Raw genomic sequence first — 19,149 nt, forward strand, 5'->3', positions numbered from 1 at the left:
TGCTTATATCGCGATATTTTCGAAAATATCGCGATATATAGGGAAATTTCAAAAATATCGGACGGAATTACACTGGTATATGAAAGATATATCCTTAGGCGAGAAAAATGAAATTATCGCCGAAATATCGACGATAATTTCGATTTTTCAGTCCTTGCTTGAAACGGATTGATATGTATATATAGTCACATTCTAGAGCGGAGCGCCGTTTTTAAAATTAAAGTGTGAAGTTCTTTATTTGATTAATTTTTTCACTTTTTCACATCTCCACAATTCGTTTGTTAGGTACGTATGTATAGATCATTTATACAAAATTTCATCAAATTTAGTGATCGTTAATATATTAAAACACTATTAAATTTATAAATCAATGAATTTTTTCCAGTTAGAACGGTTCTTATAAATCGCAATAACGGTCAAATAAAGAACACGCTTTCATTTTAAATCAGGTTCTATTATCACGGAGGTGACGGTGTGTGTATAGTCATATAGTTCACTAATCTCCTCGATCAGTGGATTTAGTTCTGTAGGAGATCAGTGGATTTAGTTCTGTAGGAGATCAGTGGATTTAGTCCTGTAGCCTGATTAAATAGTCGTCCAAAAGAATGGTTGTTTCAGGTTTGGGTCCTCAACCGACAGATTTGACCAAAGAATTTGTATGTGTGTGTGGTTGTGTATATCTGAGAATCCTGGTCTAATTACCTTTTTACAATGAACAATGATAAAAAAGGATTTCCAAAAGGTTGTGCGACTTGTGTCTGTCCTCTGTCTGTCCAAGTAGTTGGGAAGGTGGTAACAGTATCTTGACATGCTGTGTGAACTCGAGGCATACTTCAAAAATAACTGCATCGATTAATTTCATTAATTTTCCGGCCCCCTCTTATAACATTACACGTCCTCTAGATCGAAATCGTATTATTGCAAGTTAAGTACTCATCACTTTGCCAGAATTCAACTTCTCCTCTTTAAAGCATACCCTATATTCTACTTCCGATCCACTCATTCACGTACAATAAATTAAGTTATAAACGTATCATGCATGCAAACACTATATATTAAGTACGTGTGGCTTAATTGGTATACATGATTAGTATATATTTTTCCTTGAAAAAATTACAACTAAAAAGATGAAAGATGCTTCTCTAAATAAAGTTATAAACAGCAGCATGCTAGCTAATTGATTGATCTAATGCTACATACACGCATATTAATTAAGTTTTTGTAATATGAATATGTAATTCAATTTTCACGTGAAAAGGAAATTAAGTCGATTAAGAATCAAGCTAGTCTAAGTGAGAATGAGTACGTAACGAAAAGAGAATTTGGTAGCTAGGAGGCGATGACTGACTTTGGCAGTGATGAAGGTGGAAAAGCAAGATTAGATTTTGGCTCTTCAATTCTTTAAATCTCAAAAGTTGATTAATTTACCGTTTGCCGTTTACAGATGAGACTTTTTTTTTTCTTAATCGTTTCTTTGACAGGAGATATATATAATTATCAATTTCTTATGCTCTTAAGAAAATATACTCATAATGTTCTGACTTGATTAACATAACTAATCAGTAGTCCTTGTGCTTCTGCAAGCATGATAGGAATAGTATATATCTGGTCCAAATAGTCAATCTAGTTCAGATATTCTCTGTCTAATCGATCAATAGGCAGGTGTACGTGATACTCAATGTCAAATATTATACAGTGATCACAAGATTTGAATAAAACTGCACCAACATCATTATTGCAGTCACGTATATACTGTTCAACCAGAATGTGATAAATTCCTTGCGTGTGTGGATGATGGAACGCCAAAAATGACACTTTAAACTTGAAAAATAAAAACACGAGATATAAAAAAGATCGAACTTCCGTCCTTTGTAATGGAAAGTCTGAATTCATTGGTCACTAAATTAAAAGCTTTGCAACATAGAAAATGAAGTGCAATGACCCTACTGTGCACGTACTCTACGTAGAACAGAATAAAAATCAGCAGATATCTATAATGCTACCAGACCAGCATTGGCGGGATTGTCTATACCGCCAAAATTGGGACCCCTCTAGGCAGCTGCACGCCTGCATGGTTATAAGTCACACACAAAAATATTTAGTAACCTATGAGGAAACCACTCCCACAATCTCCGAACTGGTATAGTGGTATATCTTTTCCGGCATAAAATTCTTGTCTCCAACAACCAGCTGACCTTATTTTATCTATCATATACCAAGCCCCAGCACTTGACAATCTATGATATCATAGTGATGCCTCATAGTTCATATTTCTAGGGCCGCAAGATGGTAGACTTATTAGAGTTTCAAATACACAATTGCACTATTGATAGAACTGGAATCAAGTCCGTCCAATGTAGAAGCACGCATAGGGAGACCAATACAAGCAATGGAGAAGGGTACGCAGGCAACGCAGCTACCATTCCCGAAAAGCCAAGGAAATGGAAACATCGACAAAAAAAATGGAAACGTTGTTGCGTTATTACAGCACCATGTTTGGGAGCAGAGATTTAATACCTGGCGAGTGAGTTTCACCACAAGCACCAGCAATGCATATGAACGCATTTGAGTACGAGTTCGATGTGCAGAAACTATATATGCTAACCTGAAAAGGAGCCCATTAACACCATAATAAGTTAATAACAGTTTATGCTTAACTCATTTACAGGAAAAACAAAACAAATGAGAAGCAAACCTTGTGACTTGTGAGGTACTTCAAAGTTCAAACATATTCAAAATTTTCGTAGCATTCTTCATAACAGGAAGATCTGAATCAGAACACATAATAATCTCGACACGTGGTGTAACTGCAGTAAGAAAAAGACTGGAATATGAATTCAATGAGAAAACATCTAAGTTCTACATAATTACCACTTGTTACAAGTGAGAATGGAATCTTCAATATAAGTTTCTTTTCAAAAGAGCTGCAGCCACACACAGTGGAGAAGATTGGTCCTGATTATAAACCGAAGCTTCCGAAAAGATAAAAACATTCTAACGTTTGCCACCAATATGGACTTCTTTCGATGATAACATTTTCTCATAGTCCTGTGTCCTGACTCCTGACCCAGAATGAAGCTTCAAAGCCAAAAACATAATTACAAAACCACCCTAATTCAATTACCAGCAGATTGACTATCAGACACTTCGTCATTTTGCGTTGAATTCAGATCTTTTTCCACATTGGCCATGGAATGAAGATCTGACAATGGTAATATGGCTCATCTTCTGTTGCTTTGGTATATCTACGAAACACATAAAATAGGACAGTTTGGGATGCATAGCATGCATCGATGTATGCTAGAATTTTCCAAAAAAGTACAAGTAATCTTTTTTGGGGTGCATATCAGACTCGTGTGTGATGGCCACTATTGTGAGGTCTTGGAGCCACTTCAATGACTTCATTTAGCAAAATCTGAAATGAAACGAATCATGCATAAATTGGTTGAATGCAGCAGATGTCTGAAGCTACAGATTAAGAACTAATAGATAACAATTAGAATCTGGAATTGCTAAGAGAGGTAAAATAGTACCTGATCATCCTAGCTTGATCAGGAACAACTCAATTGCAAACACACCAGTGCCTTCTAATGACCTAACAGCTCTAGATGCAATATCTATCAGTAGCCAACTTTTGGATTTTCCAAGGTACGTTAATTAGCAGGGTGCCCTGACAATGTGATATATGTTTTTGCTGCAAGACAATATCCTCAGACATTAATGAAACATTCTTATGTGCCAACTACTGATTATTTAAATCTTATAAGGTTACAGATATACAAGGTTAGGCAAACAGCATGACGGCTAATGACAAACGGTTTAAAACTTTACTGCATCTTACTTGTGTATAGTTTCAGCACAGGATAGCATACGATAGAACTGTCTCTTCCTCTAGCAACCATGACTGCCAACTCCTTCATTTAAATCAGTGATAAAAAATCTCACGAAGAAAAAAGACACGAGTGATTTGCTTTAGCAGAAGGAATCACTCGATCGCCTGGGAGGTGGAGTTACGTTAGGGTCACGTAACGACGCCCGGCAGGAGAATTTTAGCCGGCAGTGAAATTAAAAATCCTTCACGTAACGCTATATGTAATCTTAACTATTGGTAAACACTTTTTTTCGTCTATTTGTGTCGATGCAAGTACACTTTGTAATCAACCTCTGTATGTCTTCGTCTTGTTCAGTTTAGACATGCATCGAATGTTCGTTGCTGTATGTATATTCTCTGTGTATATAAGTATATTTCACTACAGACTTCACTATATATGAGGATGTGAGGATTCATCATTTGTTTGGTTACTCAACCTTTTCTTGTATCCAGTTACTACCCGCTTCGGTATCATACATGAAACCATCACACTTTGCAAAAGATTCTGTTCAGATGAAGTTTACACATAACCAAGTGCTTATCAGCTTCAGTGTACTGCACACATACTCAGTTTTGTTTTGTTTCCTGCGTTAGAAGAACAAAGAATTGAACTTGTTCACGGAACTTAATTAGAAAGATCTTTAATCTTGGCAAGGAAGCAATCGGAGACAGCAAACAAAGTGACAGCTCAAAACAAACCCTTTAACTGAACAAAAGCAATACTTACAAGTACAATCACTTTCACTCCGCTCAAAACAAATTTCATCATTTGTCATCAGAAATTTTGAAGACAATCTAAAAGTAAAGGTCTTGGTATTCCTTGGTCAGGAAACTTTTTATCTGCTAAGAGTAAAAGCAAATTACAAAGACTGGCGCACATTCTACTGTGCATTTATTCTGAAAGCATGCATACAAACACAGTGGAGGACAGAACTCTCACTTGCCGCTAAAGTGACAAGTTACTGTGAAACGGATATTAACCTTAAAATGGGGCACCAAACTCCAGGACCTTCTTCCATGATGGCCTGTTGCTAATATCATCCCACCAAGCAGAGACATACTTTCTGCTCTTTATCATATAATCTTTCTCTATAGCACCCACCAAGTACTGGGTAAATGGAAGGTGACTGAGATCAGCAAGACTGAAAAATTCACCAGCCAAGTACTTGCTCTTCGACAGCCTCTCCTCATACACATCCAACACCTTGCCTAGCTTTTCTTCACTCTCTTGAATGATCTTTGGGTCTGAAGGGAAACCCAGGGCTGATGCAAACAAAATATGAATGACCAAGTTGTCAATTGAAGGGTGGTAGTTTTGTGCTTCAACCTCTAGCCATTGCTCTACCAGCCCTCTTTCCTCAATTGTCTTTCCCAGCAAATCCGTCCCTTGCGACTTGTACTTTTCTGCATAGTATCTTATGATTGCACGAGATTCTGCAAAATCAAATTTGAACCACTTTATTCAACAAATGAGGATTGGCACACACAAGGCAATACACTGGTTATCATCAAACAGATAGCACTTGCTACAAAAACATACCAAATTTCCAATGCTTATTTGATACTCCAGATAATTCAAATAATAAGTTTGAGTAAAGCCAGTGAAGTGAAACATGAAGTATGGTAAAACCAAAAAAAACTTATAGCTCCACTCAGACCTTGCTATGAAAACAAGCCCTATCTTAGAAAAATTGCTTTTCATTGTTTTTCTAAACTTCTATAAATTCAGGAGGCATCCAGAAAGACAAATAGATGGTGTCACTCAATCAAAACCAAAGATATAGCATTATAACAGCAAGAAGAAAGCAGAGCAGAAAATGAAAGCTGATTTTAAGTTTAGAGGTAAATACCATATAAAGTGTAATCCCCATCTTGAATAACAGGAACTGATCCAAAGGGCTACATACAAAAAGAAGACAATGCATAAGATCAACCACCAAGTAAAAAAAGAGATTAGAGATTGGATTGATGGACATAATTTCCTAAGAGAGTACCTGTAATTTGAGAAATTCAGGATCTTTATGTTCTCCCTTAAAAAGATCAATGGGGATGGTTTCAAACTCAATCTCCTTCTCAACAAGGCACACCAGCACCCGTTTAGGAGAGGCATAAGAGGGGCCATACACCTTCACCACCATTTTTATTGTGCTGACTTCTAAACGAGAAACCAAAGAATTATAGAAGAGTCTGTTCTGCAGTATGGTTTCCACCCCTTAGTTTTATAGCCTATTCCTTATCTCTCACAGTATGCACTCCCCCTAGCCAAAAATAGGGGTAATATTCTAATTCCAAGAGGCAGTAGAGATTGTAAAAGTAGTAAGAAGGTTGGTCAAGGTGGTCTCACGATGTGTAAAACTCCAATTTGAAGTCTTACCTTAAGAAGAAAAGGCATTATTGTGGTCCTATATCCAGTATAAATAGTGCATAAAAAATATAGCAAAAAGCTAAAATGAATTAGATCTCTAAAGAAAAGTAGAGTAAATTATACTCCCACTAATAATTTGCACTAAATAATTTGACATTATTCTCTCACGACACTAAAGTGATCATCCACCATCTTGTGATTCACATATCAAAAACCTACATGAATGAACAAGAATTAAAAAACACAAGTCTGGTCACCAAAACTGACCTCTTTCTATTGGCCACTTAGGCTGCGTTTGGTGCGGCTTTTGGGCAGTTTTACTTATAAGAGAAGCCGAGCAAAATGTTTGGTAACATAGAAAGTGACCAGCTTCGCTTATAATCCCATCAATTTTCATAGGATAAGCAGAAGTTGGTCGAACTCTCCTTTTAGAAGCGGATTCCGCGTTTGTATTGTGCCGATGTTTAATGAAATTTTCAAAATACCAATGGGTACCCTCCTCAATTTCAAGAAATTACATGATCACCCTACCTTAATAAGAGCCGCCTCTTTTCTTCTTCGTCAAGTTTCATCTTCTTCCTCGACACTCTTCGAGTCTTTGTGATGATCAAATGGGGATGTCTCCTTTGTTTTACCCAGCAGCCACCTCGATTTCAATATGGATTTTTCCTCTTCTTTGCAAAGGTTTAGGTCTCAAGGTTAGCAATAAGGAGTTCGTTTAATTTCTCTTTGATAATGATTTGGTGTATTTGTAGTGGTAGTTGCTGGAAATTAAGTTTGGATTTTGATGTTTTTGGTCAGGTTATTAATAATATATCATCTCCAATTAAGTTATTGAGGCTTGTATCAAACCTACCTGATAATTGATAAGCTTTTGGTTTCCTTTGTTTTTGAAGCCATGTATGATGAGAGGTGAACAATTTGGGTTCTTTGTGGATTGTTTGGTTGGTTTCATATCTCTATGTTTCCTATTCTTGAATCGCCAAGTATAAATTAGATGGTCTTGCTTATTCTCCAATTGAGTTTGTTTGCTATTCTCTATCTGTGGTTCAAATTCTATCGATTTGTGATCGGTTCGATTACTCGAGATCAATATGAACCATGTAAGCATCATTAGTAGTATAAAGCAAGAGGGTATCGTTCACAAACCGGGGATCTAACCGGGGTAAAGAATCACAAACATTTAACAATGAATTCATAAGAGTTTAAAAGATTTGACAATGAATTCATAAGAGTTTAAAAGATTTGAGATATATTTCGGATCAAACAGAAATTAAACCTAAACTAATATATACATGTGATCAACCAACCAACACATAAGCAATTACTAAACAAATAACATAAGAACAAAGGTAACGAAATCTACTCTCAATCATGTTCATGCCGTAAGTATCATAGTTCATCTTAAATTCGATCATGCATCAAGTTCCTACTTGGTTCCTAATACATGGATATTATCGAGCTCAACTACTTGTCTTGCTACGAAATCTAACATACCAATTCATCATGCAATTACGTATCACAAAGAGAAATCAACATGTTTAAAGCACATATCCAATGTCGAACATAAGATCATAATCGGTGGAGGAACAAAGGAGACAAGCAATTAATCAACTACTTGTATCAAAATCGTTTTTAACTTTGAATGATTAACATATGCGACATCAAAATACTTGTCTTAATCACACATGCAATATAAGAACACACCGAAAATTAATTAAGAACATAAATAAACAGAAACTCCTGGCATAAAACCTAAAATCATTGAATTAAAATCGAAAACCTTAATTCATCATGTCATTCGAAATTTACAAATATCTCATAGACAAGAATAAAAATAACTTTAACAAAACCTAAACATAAATCATCCAAGAACAAGAACATAAAAACCCGAAAACTAAGCATGAAGATCATAGAGTTACACTTTATAATTCTCCTTCTAAGGTTCCTTATAAAGGTAGCACGAAATCTTCAAAAGTATGGTATCCTAGGCTCCCAAGCTTTGGATAGAAAAGATGGTGAAGGGTGGTGAATTCGGATTCTATAGTGCTTGGTAAATGAAAGTGTTTGGGCAAAGCTTTGGATATACTTGTGTGCAAGGTTGATGATGTTTTTCTATGGAATTGAGGTGTTATATATAGAGGAAGAAACCCAAGGGAGACTGGCCACAAAGTCCACAAAGTTGAAACCAAATTGGTTGAGGTTTTCTAGATTCGGCAGATCTGACCTTTGTCCCTTGTTCTGGCCATAACTTTCTCTAGAAAATAGATATTGAGATGATTCCAACTGCCATTTTCAACTACACTTCCGTAGCTTTTCATCCATATATCATGCATTTTCTTATTCATTTTGAGCTGTCCATGGGAACCCGTCAAAGTTGGATGATCTGCACTGTCAGAATTCTGATTTCTATAAGGATTGCATATCTTCTTCCTCTAATGCTGATTTCTTTTGCACAAATTTCTTCCTTTGAATTAGGGAGGCAGAAAAGTCTTAATTGTTGCAGCCATGTTTAATTTTTCTCACCTCTCCTCACTTAATTTGCTGCATGTCTTCTTTGACATTCTTTGGTGTAGGGATTTATGGAGATTCGGATACATATTTGTGCTCTATATGCAGGAGAAACAAGGTCCCAAGTTTCCCTCATAGCCCTTGGATCAAAAGCAAATCAATGGCTGAGATAATTCCGCCGAGCTCACTGGACATCAGAGTAATGATTCAGTCATATCTCCCTGTAGGAATAAGATATTGATTTGATTCCAAATCCTACAGAAACTAGACTCACATAGCTTTCTATCCATATAAGGTACGTCATCTAAGTCGATCGGAGCTATCTAGGGGACCCCGTTGAAGTTGGACTACGAATCTTGACAGCATTTTCATTCTTGCATAGATTGAGCTTTTAAGTGCATATCTTTTTCTCCTTTTTCCTTGTGGAACTAAGATTGCTTTCCTTCTCCAACACGGATTTGTATTTCCTAATAAGAATAAATACGTTAGAAACAAAGAAATACAAAAGGATGAATCATACTCGAACAAAGAATCATATCTCAACAAGGATTCTTAACACTTAGCACGATTTCATTCTCAATTCACTCATAATTGATATAAGCTCTACCTAGACACTTATTCATACAAAAGAAACTAAAACATACTAAATAAGAGGTAACCAAGAGTAAGAATATGACATAATCACATTAAGAACGTCACACTTTGTGCTCCTATCAATTTGCAGGCATCAAACTGATTTCTGATGGTCTTGCTTCAGTCTTTCATATATATAGTTCTTGATAAGTCTCTCAACAACTTAAGGTTCATCAAGAACAGGTCTTGGTAATAAGGTAATATGTGTTTCAAATGGTTGTGCCTATAGTTCTTCCAGAGGTATAATATTTGCCTATGTGCCAATCATATATAGTTTATTTAGGGCAATCTCAATAACAGATGAACTAACTAAAAGAGTGCAGCTTGAGGGGATATGTCATGTTATAGTTGAAGAAAAGTGGTAGTACAGTAATAAGAAATGAGATGATTCTATTTTTTTGTACATATATTCGAGTAGATGTATTGAAAATTGTAACCTTGAAGCTTGAATCATCCAACTTATGGTCTGATATATACACATAAAGCTGAAAGAGGACATGGATGTTACTTTGTTATGGATGAAGATTTGAAGTTATGCACTTGTTTATGGATTGATATTTGAAGATAATAACCTTAAATCATGTGTTGTGGATATGATTAAAGCAACTTATGAACTTTTTTTTAAACAACAATTTAAGAACTAGAGCAAGGGAATTACGTTATATTATCAAATAGTTGATTATCAAATAATTAAGACAAAGATTATTTCATGTCTAGAAAGGTCATTGACAAGTTAAAAGCACAAGTCAGTTTGTGTTTACTAAACATTTTGTCACTTCTTCTTACAGTAACAACCATTTATAAAAAATCAGTTTACCAAACATTTACATACTTTACTTATTAGCCACTTATTCTCATAAATAAATCAAAACCAACTTTTCTTAAAAGCTCAGCTACCAAACACACCCTTAAAATAGTTTACTATGTATAGGAACATGATGAACTATTGTCTTACCATTCTTCGAAAAGGTTATCGATCATAGGTGACTGGTCTCAGTCTTGACAAAAACGCTCTAAAACAAAACTAGAAGAAAAACAATTACCTACGTAATCAGTGACCATTCTGATTTTGATATATGGTCAAAAATACGTCAATACCATCTCAAATAATACAGCTTTCTTGTCTGTGCCTAAAACCATACCCTGTAGTCCTGTACCCCAAACAATAATAAATCATACGGAAACGTATTCTACCTCAAAATTAAGCAGATGGGTAATCATAAACATCAAAAAATAATATAAATTTATTATAAAATAACAAAAACCCAACAAAGAAAACTAAAACCCAGAATGAAAAGATGGAACCTTCAGAGAGTCATCAGTAGGTTCTGAGGGTTTTGAGATGGGCAAACTGAGTGAAGGAGAGATTGAGGCAGAGAGAGATGAGAGTGCTGCTTGATTGATTTTGATTGCTGCTTCAAGCATTTTGATTCAACCCTTCTTCTTCTTCTTCTACTTAGCTCATCTCCTCTACTCACACACAGCCACAATGGTCTCAGAAATTCCATGCACAGCCACACCTTCACTGTAAAATCCAATGAAACTACGACAATCCGTGATAAAAAATCTCACGAAGAAAAAAAAGACACGAGTGCTCTGCTTTAGCAGTAGAAGTAATCACTCGCCTGGGAGGTGGAGTTACGTCAGCGTCACGTCACGACGCCCGGCAGGACCGAGGCCGGACCGTGGTGGTCGAGAGAACGATAAGAAGAAGAGAGGAGGTTGGTTAATTTTCAGGTGCATGGAGGAGGATGAGGAAGGAGAGTTTTTTGGTATTGGGAAGAACCAAACAGGGTCTAAACCCCAAATCGGCGGCGAAGAAGAGTGAGCTCTGCTGCTGAACCATGACTTCACTCGCAGTCAGAGCGGCCGCCGTCTCTGCCTTTTCTTCTTCTCAACTACTGTAGCCAAGATCGTATCAGCTTTAACGTACTGCACACATGCTCGGTTTACTTTTGTTTACTGCTGAACAATGAATTGAACATGAAGGGCTTCATCTCAAGTAACGTGTCTTGGCAAGGAAGAATTTGGAAACAGCAAACAAAGTGACAGCTCAAAACAAATCCTTTTAACTGAACAAGCAATACTTACAAGTACAATCCTTTTCACTTCCCTGAAAACACAATTCATTATTTCTCCCATCAGAAACTGTAAAGACAAACTACAATGGAGTGATCTTGGTATTCCTTAGTCAAAGAAACTTTTTATCTGCTAAGAGTAAAAGAATATTACAAGGCAGGCGCACATTCTACTGTACATATATTTTGAAAGCATGTATACAAACAGAGTGGATGGACAGAACTCTCACTTGCTGCCAAAGTGACAAGAAACCGTGAAACGGATATTAACCTCAAAATGGGGCACCGAACTCAAGGACCTTCTTCCACGATGGCCTGTTGCTAATGTCATCCCACCAAGCAGAGACGTGCTTTCTGCTCTTTATCATATAATCTTTCCCTATAGCACCCACCAAGTACTGGGTTAATGGAAGGTGACTAAGATCAGCAAGACTGAAAAAATCACCAGCCAAGTACTTGCACTTCGACAGCCTTTCCTCATACACATCCAACACCTTGCCTAGCTTTTCTTCACTCTCTTGAATGATCTTTGGGTCTGAAGGGAAACCCATGCCTGAGGCAAACAAAATGTGCATTACCAAGTTGTAAATTGAAGGGTGATAGTTTTGTGCTTCAACCTCTAGCCATTGCTCCACCAGCCCTCTTTCCTCAATTGCCTTTCCCAGCAAATCGGTCCCTTGCAACTTGTACTTTTCTGCATAGTATCTTACGATTGCGCGTGATTCTGCAAAATCAAATTTGAACCACTTTATTCAAAAAATTAGGATTGGTACTACACTGGTTTATCATCAAACAGATAGCACTAGCTCCAAAAATATACCAAATTCCCAATCATCAGTTGATGCTCCAGATAATTCAAATGATAAGTTTTAGTCAAACCAGTGAAGTGGAACGCCGAGTATGGTTAAACCAAAAAAAAAAATTCCACTCAGACCTTGCTACTAAAACAAGCCATAGCTCATAAAACTTGCTTTTTATTATTTTTCTAAACTTCTATAAATTCAGGAGGCGTCCAGAAAGACAAATAGATGGTGTCACTCAATCAAAACCAAAGATATATCATTATAACAACAAGAAGAAAGAAGTACATTCTTACTTTCTATTTAAAGAAAGGAAAGACCGTTCGTTTGCGCTGCGCGTTCCCGCTGGACTAGAGGGGGTACAGATTCTGTCATGGAAGTTTTGGAGTGACCTAAAATAATTATGACAGAGCAATAACCTGAAATAGTTCCTGAGCCACTTCCAGTACCAGTTCTATCTAGTTCCTGGAATTGATGTTTACAATGATTTTAAATGTAGATACCATATAAAGTGTAATCCCCATCTTGAATAACAGGAACTGCTCCAAAGGGCTACATACAAAAAGAAGACAATGCATAAGATCAACCACCAAGTAAAGAAAGAGGTTAGAGATTGGATTTATGGACATAATTTCCAAAGAGAGTACCTGCAATTTGAGGCATTCAGGATCTTTATGTTCTCCCTTGAAAATATCAATAGGGATGGTTTCAAAGTTCAAACTCAATTTCCTTCTCAACAAGGCACACCAGCACCCGTTTAGGAGCGGCATATAAGGGGCCAAACACCTTCACCACCATTGTTATTGTTCTGACTTCTAAATGATAAACCAAGAAAATAGAAAAGTCGGTTCTGCAGTTTGGTTTTCACCCCCTTGTTTTATAGCCTATCCCTTATTGCTCACAGTATGCACCTAGCCAAAAATAGGAGTAGTACTCTAATTCCAAGAGGCAGTAGAGAAATTGTAAAAGTAGTAAGAAGGTTGGTCAAGCTGGTCTCACTATGTATTAAGCTCCAATTTGAAGTCTAACCTTAAGAAGAAAAGGCATCATTGAGGTCCTAATCTAGTATCTATAATGCATCACAAATATAACAATAAGATGAAATGAATTATATCTTGCACTCAAAAAAACGTAGAGTAAATTATACTACCACTAATAAATTCGCTCTAAATAATTTGACATTATTCTCTCACTACACTAAAGTGATCATCCACCATCTTGTGATTCACATATATCAAGAATTTTCAGAAACCTAGATGAATGAATAAGGAAGGATTAAAAACACAAGTCTGGTCACCAAAACTGACATCCATCTTCTATTGGCCTCTTAAGCAAGTCGCTATAGTAGTTTACATGTAGAGGAATTTGATGACTTACCGATTACTATTCTTCGACAAGGTTATCTATCATGGGTGGCTGGTATCAGTCTTGACCAAAACACTCTAAAACAAAACTAGACGAAAAACAATTAGCTACGTAATAAGTGACCATTCTGATTTTGATATATGGTCATGAAATAGGTCAATACCAACTCAAAGAATACAGCTTTCTAGTCTCTACCATACCTTGTACCCCAGACAATAATAAATCATACAGAAACTTGCTCTACCTCAAAATTAAGCAGATGGGTAATCATAAACACAAAAAAAGAATATAAATTTACACTAAGGAAACAAAAAACCCAATAAAAAAATCAAAAAATCAAAAACCAGAATGGAAAAGATGGAACCTTCAGAGAATCATCAGTAGGTTCCGAGGGTTTTGAGCTGGGCAGACTGGGTGAAGGTGAGAGATTGAGAAAGAGAAGTAGAGAGGGAGCGTGTGAATCAGATACGAGCAGCAAAAGGAATCAATCGGTATATTCAGATTGAAAACTATATGAGTGTAAAAAAGGGAAAATCAGGGTCCACTCAGATGCGTTTCGTGTCTACATGCTTGATTGATTTTGATTGCTGCTTCAAGTATTCTGATTCAACCTTTCTTCTTCTACTACTTGCTCATCTCCTCTATTCACACACAACCGCTCCATCTCTCGCCCTCGTTTTTTTTTTTTTTTTGGAAAGGGGTTTGGAACCCAGCTAAGGCCGGGAGGCTCAGCCCCACGCCCGGGCTGGCCTTTCTATTTATAAGAGATTGTAGGGCTTCTATTTTGGGTCGACCTGAAAATTATTATTAATAAATTTATATATTTGGAAAAAAAAATGTTGTATAAGTTGTCTTGAAGTATTCGAAGAAATGTATTTTCACCCAAGTGAAACAACTTGGCTCCTAAATTATCAGATAACCTAACAAGTTATGATATTCTTCATGTGAATCTTATATCTGATAAATCCATAATTTATATGATCCAATCTAAGAACTTCAGCTAGAAAAAACTCAGATTTCCCCAGATACCAAAATCATATTATAAACATAAAACTTGAGGGTTGAGGCATTTCTTAATAGGCAAAAGAACTGAGATAATATTTTCATTGATTCTGTACATTCCAGACAGCAGCATACTGCCAACATATATTTGACTCCCAAAATAGAACTTCCAGAACCAGCCTCAATGGTTCAAATTGATGCAAACCAGTCACCAATTCATCATAATTCTAACTTGTATTGCAAACTTTAAAACCTAAGTTCGAATAAACCCAACTCCATCAGCAACATTTTGCATGTAAAGCAAACAAAACGGGGGTAAAACCACCATCACTCGTCAGAATGAAACCACTGACTTTGGCTGGGATGAAGATTGCAACTGAGAAAGAGCAGTATCACTTTCCTCGTTCTCATCGAACACCATGGGCATTCCCTCTATGTTCTTTCTGCAAACCAAATAGTGTGCATAGTTATATAGGTTATGAAGGCAAATCAATGCTTCTTTAAAACTTAAAAAGTGATGAAAACATATGAAAAACTGAAGAGCAGAAAGGCTATTGGAGGTTATTCAGCTCTCTGTCTGATAATTATTTAAAAATTAAAATATGAATGTTTTGCTATCTTAAAGAGAAAAAACGAATGCTTACAACCCTAAAAGACCCAGCAGGACTATGGAAATCATCATACTTCCCAGTGACGACTACAAATTTGACATGGTTGTACACTTACACTTTGCAGCTTTTTCAAGCATGAAGTGGAATATGAATTATTCATAAAAAAAAACAGTGTATGGGATGTAACAAGCAAAAGAGATACCTAATCAACCACATGGCCTTGAAAGAAAGTAGAAGGAAAGACATAGAACATGCGTCTTGGTCATGACTCACGTGACTAACATTATTGAGTAAATGAAATAGGTTTTAGTGCAGCCCTATCAGCCTGGTAAGTAGTAGCTAAGTAAATCAATGATGGGGTTCGTAAAACAAACTTCACATTACTTGCAGGTTTCAATCTAAGAGATGATACTTGAAGAAAACATGCTACACAGGAGATCTTAGACAAGGAAGAAGTTACCTCTGAGAGATGAACGTTTCTTCAGACAATGCTTTCTCCAACCTCTCCTCAAATGGGGTTGCATGCCAACTCACTTTCTGATCCTGAAATAGAAAGGACTTTAGATATGACACTATAAAAATTAATGCAGCAGAAGTACGTATATAGCAATGAGACTAACCTCTTTGTATTTATTGGTTGAATTTGGGATTCCATTCCCGTCCCACCACTTGGGTGAGATACGAGTAGGATCATCTTCATTCCAGTGAGTAGCAACCAACCCTATTATAGGTCTGTCTCCAGGAGTTCTGCCAAAATAATGGTTTCGGGCAGAAGCATCTCCCAACCTCAGATTGTTATCATCTTGAGTCACTGGCTTCAGCCAGGCAGACATACTTGATTCCACCTGTAAATCTGTTCCTGATGAAATCTCTTCTTTTCCCTCTTGTGATATGGAGGTTGCATTTCCCGATTGTTTGAGTGAATCACTAGCCTCACCTGAAGACCCATATGAGTTAGAATCTTCCTCTTCCAGGACATTCCACCGAGTGGTTCCCTCAGGATACGGAACTGAATACACATACTGAGACCTGATTCGAGATTTTCCATTAGGAAAAGCTCCCTGGCCTGATGGATAAACTGTTCCGGGTGTCTGCATATCTTCAGACAGAGTCAGTGGGGTTGGATAATCTGAATACTTAGATGTGCCCTGTCTTCCAGGAGTTTGAGCTATTTTTGCACTCCTACAGTTACCAGATGAAGAACCTTTTGAGGATGCTGTGTCAAAGTCACATTCAAAACGAACAGACTTGCCCCTGCCCTGGATATCTGTGGCTGAGTGCGAAGGTGAAGTTGGAGTTACAGTGTTCTCAGCCCGATCAGAATGGATCTTTACTGATGAAGCAGTACCTATTCTTCCATCTTCAGTAGAGCTGAGATAACTCCTTCCAGTACTTTGTTGGTTTGACTCATAACTAACAAAAGAAAAAACGAATTTGACAATTGTCAATACATCTTTTATTACATAAATACAACCTATGATATAAGAATTCAAGTACTCAAAAAGAGCATTTATACCAGCACAACCAAAAGTCCAAACCATTACATCAATATCATAGTCACTCAATCAATGGAGACAGTTTTCACAGTGGAACCAATTTTTGTCTAGTCGCAAACATTTCATAGCCGGCAAAGAATGACTTTGGTAATTATGTTTGAAGAAACCCATTCCATACCTCTCATGATTAGATAATTTATAGATTTTTTAAGCATTTTAAACAGTTTATGAGGATAACCTGATTGGTGTGTGTTCTGACCCCTTTTCCCACTGTTCAAAAAGTTTAACAGGTGTGGGAGGCTGCTCTGGTTGATTCTCCTGCTGAAGCTTTTTTATGGATGTGTGGGGAAGCCATGAGTTAAATTTTGATGGCCCTGAATCCCTATCATGCTGGGGCGAGCCATTTAACTTTGAAGCTCTCCGAATTTCAACTGGGGTCTCAACTATAGTACCACAAGCCTTGAGAAACTTGGCCTGCAAAATCATGTGCCTTAGTTAAAACAAGTATTTTTCAACAGTATGAGAAATTAGAAAGGTCAGCAATGAGACTAATCTGATACAATTTTAAAAAGTAACATTTTCTGAAGTGATGATAGTTGCTTGATTTACCATGCTAGTGGAAAAGAAACTCTTACTGCCTTACTTCATTTTGCTAGATCAAGAATGTGATTACATTTAAAACAAAATCTAGAACATGTATTGCAAAACTGGCGCTCATATCACAAACTCCAAACTAATTATAAGTTTATAACCGCTAAATCAACTACCAGGTAAATAGGGAATAGTAAAAAACTACATTAGCCATTTAATATTCCATCTTATAAGGCAAAAGCTACAGACAAACACAGGGACAAATTCCCGAAGTCATGTGAACATTTGTATGAATAAACCTCATGTCAGCGTGCAAGTGAGTTCGAGTGTCTCATACCTCGTTCTTTAGCTCCTTGTCAATTTGTGGAGTCCCATAGCTAGGACTTTCCCTATCTCGAGATGGAGATTCTCCTTTCTCTGTAGAAGAATAAAACCATCAACAACGACATTTGTGAAATCCAGATTGAATAAAGTAGTTCATATGTGAGAAAATTAACATTACCTTGGTCTAAAAATAGAGATGCCAAACGATTCTGAGACACCACAGCTCCCTAATCAAAACCGAAAACAATACATCAGTGCCGAATCGCATAATCGACAATTTCACAGCTAAAAAAACGATTCTGTCTCCATTTCACATGATGATCTCAGCTACCAAATCAAGATTGAAAACAGTAAAAGACCTAAATCTCAATTCTTTAGCTTAATTAGCACAAATCACAACACTATCACTCAAAATCGATTCGATTTCTCTCTAATCTTATCAAAACGAAACAGAAGATCAACATCAAGAACCGAAATTGAGCCAATTCGAAACAAATGTGAAAAGGGGGAAATTCAATTCTTGAAATTCGAAACCCGCAAAGCCTTACCGAGCGAGAGGACTGAGAAACGAGGTGAGGCCTGGAGCGGAGGTGGCGATCGTCCCTGAATCTGAAGCAACCGAAGAAGCAGCCCATAGCTCCGGCGACGGATCTGTCAAGAAGCCTCAACACCGATCTGCACACAAACCCTAATTCACGGCCGAAGCATAACATCGATCACCAAGAACGTGAATCGGAGAAGAAGAAGAAGAAGAAGAAGAAGAAGAAGAAGAAGAAGAAGAAGAAGAGGGGGAGGCGAATCAAAACCCTAGCTTTCTTGGAAAATTTAGTTTCCTTTTTAGCTGAGAGAGAGAGAGTGAGTGAGTCAGTGAGGAGAGAGAAAGAGAGGCGACGATTGTTGGGTTGGGTTTTGAATTTTGAACAAATAAAACGAGGGAAACTAAAACTAATACATGCGTTATCTCTCTCTTCCGTTATCACTACCCGCTGCGAGTGTAGTTTGGTTTCGTACTCGCGCTGTGGATGCAACGCGTGTTGTGGTTATCGTTCTCGGGATGAATGTGAAAAGGGCTAAAGGGTGGAAGATTGAACGCGAGGTTAAGTCGGAAAGATTTTGTAATTCGGGGGTTCATTTTAGAGACCTACCCTAAGAACTTATTTAAGGCACCAAAATCTACCTGCACCACTAACAAATCAGGTAATGTCAATTAGAATATAAATTTTTTTGACTGTAGTAACACCCCACCACATCTCCATCTTCTCCAATTCTCCTCCCTCAAACCCACTCCCAGACATCCCTGAATAATCAAGGGGAATTGAGCCAATGAACAAAAACACTTAAAAACTTATCCATTTTAATTCTATATGTCCATTTCAATGTTAAAGAGTAAAATATCAAACCTACCCTTCATCTTATCTTATCTCTTTAATGAAATTCTGGCTCTCTCTCTCTCTCTGGTGAAGATCACACCGACGAAGAGTTCTTAGACACCAACGCAGTCA

At 37.1% G+C, this 19,149-nt stretch overlaps 3 protein-coding genes across 3 annotated transcripts; all 3 read right to left on the minus strand.

Annotated features, from left to right (window-relative positions):
- Positions 1–4,784: 4,784 nt before the first annotated feature.
- On the minus strand, positions 4,785–6,036 carry LOC126799271 (glutathione S-transferase F9-like). The gene is made up of 3 exons (XM_050526437.1): positions 5,866–6,036; positions 5,722–5,770; positions 4,785–5,305 (listed from the first exon to the last, which is right to left on the minus strand). Exons 1-3 carry the CDS (start codon positions 6,007–6,009, stop codon positions 4,854–4,856), a joined length of 645 nt encoding a protein of 214 aa, XP_050382394.1. The 5' UTR covers positions 6,010–6,036; the 3' UTR covers positions 4,785–4,853.
- Positions 6,037–11,563: 5,527 nt separating this feature from the next.
- LOC126796647 (glutathione S-transferase F9-like) lies at positions 11,564–13,944 on the minus strand. The gene is given in 4 exon segments (XM_050523374.1): positions 11,564–12,182; positions 12,762–12,810; positions 12,906–12,971; positions 12,973–13,944. Coding segments are annotated over 4 exon segments (651 nt in total). The 5' UTR covers positions 13,057–13,944; the 3' UTR covers positions 11,564–11,730.
- A 930-nt stretch (positions 13,945–14,874) lies between these two features.
- Positions 14,875–18,417, minus strand: LOC126799406 (protein JASON). Its single transcript, XM_050526608.1, has 7 exons — positions 18,196–18,417; positions 17,826–17,874; positions 17,661–17,740; positions 16,971–17,206; positions 15,857–16,649; positions 15,697–15,779; positions 14,875–15,068 (listed from the first exon to the last, which is right to left on the minus strand). The coding sequence occupies exons 1-7, from the start codon at positions 18,358–18,360 to the stop codon at positions 14,960–14,962; spliced, it is 1,515 nt and encodes a 504-aa protein (XP_050382565.1). The 5' UTR covers positions 18,361–18,417; the 3' UTR covers positions 14,875–14,959.
- Between the last annotated feature and the right edge of the window lie 732 nt (positions 18,418–19,149).

The sequence above is a fragment of the Argentina anserina genome, chromosome 6, assembly GCF_933775445.1.
Source record: "Argentina anserina chromosome 6, drPotAnse1.1, whole genome shotgun sequence".
Classification (NCBI taxonomy): Eukaryota; Viridiplantae; Streptophyta; class Magnoliopsida; order Rosales; family Rosaceae; genus Argentina; species Argentina anserina.

What these genes read in the sequence shown, in the direction of transcription:
- LOC126799271 (XM_050526437.1), bottom strand. Translation starts at nt 6,009, where the DNA reads ATGGTGGTGAAGGTGTATGGCCCCTCTTATGCCTCTCCTAAACGGGTG. An exon ending in CTGAATTTCTCAAATTACAG is followed by an intron (nt 5,771 to 5,865) that starts GTACTCTCTTAG and finishes TTTTGTATGTAG; the next exon opens with CCCTTTGGATCAGTTCCTGT. An exon ending in TGGGGATTACACTTTATATG is followed by an intron (nt 5,306 to 5,721) that starts GTATTTACCTCT and finishes TTGATTTTGCAG; the next exon opens with AATCTCGTGCAATCATAAGA.
- LOC126799406 (XM_050526608.1), bottom strand. Translation starts at nt 18,360, where the DNA reads ATGTTATGCTTCGGCCGTGAATTAGGGTTTGTGTGCAGATCGGTGTTG. An exon ending in TTTCTCAGTCCTCTCGCTCG is followed by an intron (nt 17,875 to 18,195) that starts GTAAGGCTTTGC and finishes GGTTTTGATTAG; the next exon opens with GGAGCTGTGGTGTCTCAGAA. An exon ending in TCAGAACACACACCAATCAG is followed by an intron (nt 16,650 to 16,970) that starts GTTATCCTCATA and finishes TTCTTTTGTTAG; the next exon opens with TTATGAGTCAAACCAACAAA.